This window comes from Mesoplodon bidens, assembly GCF_964165515.1.
Source record: "Mesoplodon bidens genome assembly, contig: HAP1_SCAFFOLD_558, whole genome shotgun sequence".
NCBI classification, from domain to species: domain Eukaryota; kingdom Metazoa; phylum Chordata; class Mammalia; order Artiodactyla; family Ziphiidae; genus Mesoplodon; species Mesoplodon bidens.
In genome coordinates this window covers 186,755-192,180 of record NW_027671652.1, presented here as the reverse complement: position 1 = coordinate 192,180, position 5,426 = coordinate 186,755, and the positions used below count along the sequence as shown (strand labels likewise).

Sequence of the window (5,426 nt, the reverse complement as noted above, 5' to 3'; positions counted from 1 at the left end):
CTCTAGGCACGCAAGCTTCAGTAGTTGTGGCTCGCAGGCTCAGTAGTTGTGGCTCACGGGCTCTAGAGCACAGGCTCCATAGTTGTGGCACACGGTCTTAGTTGCTCCGCGTCATGTGGGATCTTCCCGAACCAGGGCTCGAACCCATGTCCCCTGCATTGGCAGGTGGCTTCCTAACCACTGTGCCATCAGGGGAGCCCCTGGAGTTTATTGTTTTTTTGTTTTTTTGTGTTTGCGGTATGCTGGCCTCTCACTGTTGTGGCCTCTCCCCGTTGCGGGGCACAGTCTCCGGACATGCAGGATCAGTGGCCATGGCTCACGGGCCTAGCCGCTACATGGCATTTGGGATCTTCCCGGACCGGGGCACGAACCCGTGTCCCCTGCATCGGCAGGCAGACTCTCAACCACTGCACCACCAGGGAAGCCCTGGAGTATATTCTTGACAGAAGGAAATGTCCGTTTTGACTAAGCATTGAAGAAAACTGAATCTTTGACTTATCTTTCACATGCCTGATGATTGAAATAATTTTCCACAGAATAACTTCTGGTTTTATACTTTTCAGTTCTTTTTTTCTTCTTCAAATGCACATGCTTTGAGAGCTGTGAAGTGCAAGACATGGCTATATTGTAAGGTGGTTTTTGTCCTTACGTTTCTGTGTCTTGTGCTAGTTAAGTCAGTAGAGTAGTCAGTAAGAGTACTGGAAGTTATTCCTGTAATGGGATATTATATAGTCAATTACATATGGTGGTGTCTGAAAATCACATAATAGCCTCACTTAAAACATCTCCTTAGCCAGGTTTCAAAAAAGCCTGTGACCAATCCAATATGATCCAACATAGCGGACTATGATAGAAGGAAAATTGGCAAAGAAATAGACGCTGGACTTACCTGATGGAAGTTAAAATATCTCACTTTTGACAATTTTGCAAAAACCTATAATTACATGAACTAATTTCTAGGGTTCTTCGTAGGACCTAAAAAGGAACCCATAGAGTTGTGGAACAACAATAGAAGCTACTGTGATGAGAAGCCCCGGCACCACAACAAAGAGTAGCCCCCGCTCACCTCAACTAGAGAAAGCCTGCACGCAGCACTGAAGACCCAATGCAGCCAAAATAAAAATAAATAAATAAAAATAAATAAATTTATCTTTTAAAAAGTAACACTCAGGTTTGAGTCATGAGAAATTTGATGAGGAGAAATTAGCTAATGTTTTCAGAACTTTTAAAATATCAAACTCAGTCTCTAAGATTTTAGCATCATATACAACATCGGTTACTTATTAGTGGTTTGGGAAGGCCAATTTAAAATTTTCTCATCTTACTGTATTGAAATTCATGGCCCTAATGTTTTCCACGTTGACTATATGAATGATGAAGAAAAGTCAATCATGTATCTCATTTCCAACTGGACAGAAAACAATATTTTAAAAAGTGTTTGGACTACTGACTTTTGATTTCTTGTAAGGCAAATGGATAGGTAATTTTTATTCCCTGATTAGCAGAAAAATGGTGGAAGAGGGCAGGGTTAAGAATTAAGATTTCAAGAGCATGAGAGGTAGATGGCCAACCAGAGTTCCTAAGTTTCGGTGCCTGTAACCGTTGCCGCCGCTTAAGCCTGCCAAAGCAGTGGTACGGCTGCTGCGCTCGTGTTTGCTACCTCTAGAAACATTCTTGCCAGTAGTGGCGGCAGCGGGACTCAATTACCCCCTTTTTTCACTCTCTCCAGAAGCTCCAGATGGCGTCTTCCGTGGGCAACGTGGCCGACAGCACAGAACCAACGAAATGTATGCTTTCCTTCCAAGGGTTAGCTGAGTTGGCACATCGAGAATATCAGGCAGGAGATTTTGAGACAGCTGAGAGACACTGCATGCAGCTCTGGAGGCAAGAGCCAGGCAATACTGGTGTACTTTTATTACTTTCATCTCTACACTTCCAGTGTCGAAGGCTGGACAGATCTGCCCACTTTAGTACTCTGGCAATTAAACAGAACCCTCTTCTGGCAGAAGCCTATTCGAATTTGGGGAATGTGTACAAGGAAAGAGGGCAGTTGCAGGAAGCAACTGAGCATTACCGGCATGCATTGCGTCTCAAACCAGATTTCATCGATGGTTATATTAACCTGGCAGCCGCATTGGTAGCAGCAGGCGACATGGAAGGGGCAGTACAAGCTTACGTCTCTGCTCTTCAGTACAATCCTTATTTGTACTGTGTTCGCAGTGACCTGGGGAACCTGCTCAAAGCCCTGGGTGGCTTAGAAGAAGCCAAGGCATGTTATTTGAAAGCAATTGAGACGCAACCGAACTTTGCAGTAGCTTGGAGTAATCTTGGCTGTGTTTTCAATGCACAAGGGGAGATTTGGCTTGCAATTCATCACTTTGAAAAGGCTGTCACCCTTGACCCCAATTTTCTGGATGCTTATATCAATTTAGGAAATGTCTTCAATGAGGCACGGATTTTTGACAGAGCTGTGGCAGCTTACCTTCGTGCCCTAAGCTTGAGTCCAAATCATGCAGTGGTACATCGCAACCTGGCTTGTGTATACTATGAGCAAGGCCTGATGGATCTGGCAATAGACACCTACAGGCGAGCTATTGAATTGCAACCACATTTCCCTGATGCTTACTGCAACCTAGGAAACGCTCTCAAAGAGAAGGGCAGTGTTGCTGAAGCAGAAGATTGTTATCATACAGCTCTCCGGCTGTGTCCCACCCATGCAGACTCTCTGAATAACCTAGCCAATATCAAAGGAGAACAGGGAAACAGTGAAGAGGCAGTTCGCTTGTATCGTAAAGCATTAGAGCTCTGCCCAGACTTTGCTGATGCCCATTCAAATTTAGCAAGTGTATTGAAGCAGCAGGGAAAACTGCACGAAGCTCTGATGCATTATAAGGAGGCTATTCGAATCAGTCCTACCTTTGCTGATGCCTACTGCAATATGGGAAACACCCTACGGGAGATGCAGGATGTTCAGGGAGCCTTGCAGTGTTATACTCGTGCCGTTCAGATCAGCCCTGCATTTGCGGATGCCCACAGCAATCTGGCTTCCATTCACCACGATTCAGGGAATATTCCAGAAGCAATTGCTTCTTATCGCACTGTTCTGAAGCTTCAACCTGACTTTCCTGACGCTTATTGTAATTTGGCTCATTGCCTGCAGGTTGTCTGTGATTGGACAGACTATGATGAGCGAATGAAGAAGTTGGTCAGCATTGTGGCTGACCAGTTGGAGAGGAATAGGTTGCCTTCTGTGCAGCCTCATCATAGTATGCTCTATCCTCTTTCTCATGGCTTCAGGAAGGCTATTGCTGAGAGGCATGGGAACCTCTGCTTGGCTAATATAAGTGTCCTTCATAAACCACCGTATGAACATCCAAAAGACCTGAAGCTCAGTGATGGTCGACTGCGTGTAGGATACGTGAGTTCTGACTTTGGGAATCATCCTACTTCTCATCTTATGCAGTCTATTCCAGGCATGCACAATCCTGATAAATTTGAGATATTCTGTTATGGCCTGAGCCCACACGATGGCACAAACTTCCGAGCGAAGGTGATGGCAGAAGCCAATCATTTCATTGATCTTTCTCAGATTCCATGCAATGGGAAAGCAGCTGATCGCATCCATCAAGATGGTATACACATCCTCGTAAATCTGAATGGTTATACCAGGGGTGCTCGAAATGAACTCTTTGCTCTCAGGCCAGCTCCTATTCAGGCAATGTGGCTGGGGTACCCTGGGACTAGTGGCGCGCTTTTCATGGATTATATCATCACTGATCAGGAAACTTCACCTGCTGAAGTTGCTGAGCAGTATTCTGAGAAACTGGCTTATATGCCCCATACTTTCTTTATTGGTGATCATGCTAATATGTTTCCTCACCTGAAGAAAAAAGCCATCATCGATTTTAAGTCCAATGGGCACATTTATGACAATCGGATTGTGCTGAATGGCATCGACCTCCAAGCATTTCTTGATAGTCTATCAGATGTGCAAATAGTCAAGATGAAATGTCCTGATGGAGAAGACAACGCAGACAGCAGTAATACAACTCTTAATATGCCTGTCATTCCTATGAATACTGTTGCAGAAGCAGTTATTGAAATGATTAACAGAGGACAAATTCAGATTACAATTAATGGATTCAGTATTAGCAATGGACTGGCAACTACCCTGATCAACAATAAGGCTGCCACTGGAGAGGAGGTTCCCCGTACCATTATTGTAACCACACGTTCTCAGTACGGGTTACCAGAAGATGCCATTGTGTACTGTAACTTTAATCAGTTATACAAACTTGACCCATCTACTTTGCAGATGTGGGCAAATATTCTGAAGCGTGTTCCCAATAGTGTACTGTGGCTGTTGCGTTTTCCAGCAGCAGGAGAAGCTAATATTCAACAGTACGCACAAAATATGGGCCTTCCCCCGAACCGTATCATTTTTTCCCCTGTTGCTCCTAAAGAGGAACATGTTCGGAGAGGCCAGCTGGCTGATGTCTGCTTGGACACTCCACTCTGTAATGGACACACCACAGGGATGGACGTCCTTTGGGCAGGGACCCCCATGGTGACTCTGCCAGGAGAGACTCTTGCTTCCCGAGTTGCAGCTTCCCAGCTCACTTGTTTAGGCTGTCTTGAGCTGATTGCTAAAAATAGACAAGAATATGAAGAGATAGCTGTGAAACTGGGAACTGATGTAGAATACCTGAAGAAAATTCGTGGCAAAGTCTGGAAGCAGAGAACATCTAGCCCTCTGTTCAACACCAGACAATACACGATGGAACTAGAGCGGCTCTATCTACAGATGTGGGAGCATTATGCAGCTGGCAACAAACCTGATGACATGATTAAGCCTGTTGAAGTCACTGAGTCGGCCTAAATAATGACTGTGTGCCCAGGAGAATTACCCCTGTAGCTGAGCCTCAACCTTCTGGGGGAAGGGGAACTACTTTTTCAATATCATGTTGCAGATGGGTGACACACAATGATAAGAAATAGCACAGCCAGACTTGCTTCCTGCATGATCATGACAGGGAGAGACACAAGAGATGGGAAACTGCTGTTCCACAAGGAGATTCCATCGAATTTTGCCGCAGCCAGGTGTCTGGAAGGTCTGGAAGGTAAGTCTGGAAGGTCTGATCTCCCTTGGTCTTCCAGGGGATGGATGGTTAGTGTGGAAGGGAGATAGAGATTGCCCAGCCATTTTGTGATTATCATGGATGGATTGAGTCTTCTGAATTAATTTTTTTCTCTCTATTTTGGGTATTGGAGCTTTTAAAAATGTTTGGTTTCAGGTATTTTTATTCATGTGAAGTGTATATGATTCTCTTGAGATAAGGTGTTAAGCTGAAATATTCCTTGTTTTAGTTTCTGAACTCTACAGATAAATGGGGACTTTGCTGGTGTAGTCTTTTTCTAGGTTTTAT

General features: G+C 44.6%; 1 protein-coding gene across 1 annotated transcript; it reads left to right on the top strand.

The window, feature by feature from the left end:
- The first annotated feature begins 1,628 nt into the window (after positions 1–1,628).
- Positions 1,629–4,908, top strand: LOC308611222 (UDP-N-acetylglucosamine--peptide N-acetylglucosaminyltransferase 110 kDa subunit-like). Its single transcript, XM_081260092.1, has one exon. It carries the CDS (start codon positions 1,739–1,741, stop codon positions 4,877–4,879), a length of 3,141 nt encoding a protein of 1,046 aa, XP_081116218.1. The 5' UTR covers positions 1,629–1,738; the 3' UTR covers positions 4,880–4,908.
- The last annotated feature ends 518 nt before the right edge of the window (positions 4,909–5,426 follow it).

Coding starts and splice junctions, on each gene's coding strand:
- LOC308611222 (XM_081260092.1), top strand. CDS start 1,739: ATGGCGTCTTCCGTGGGCAACGTGGCCGACAGCACAGAACCAACGAAA.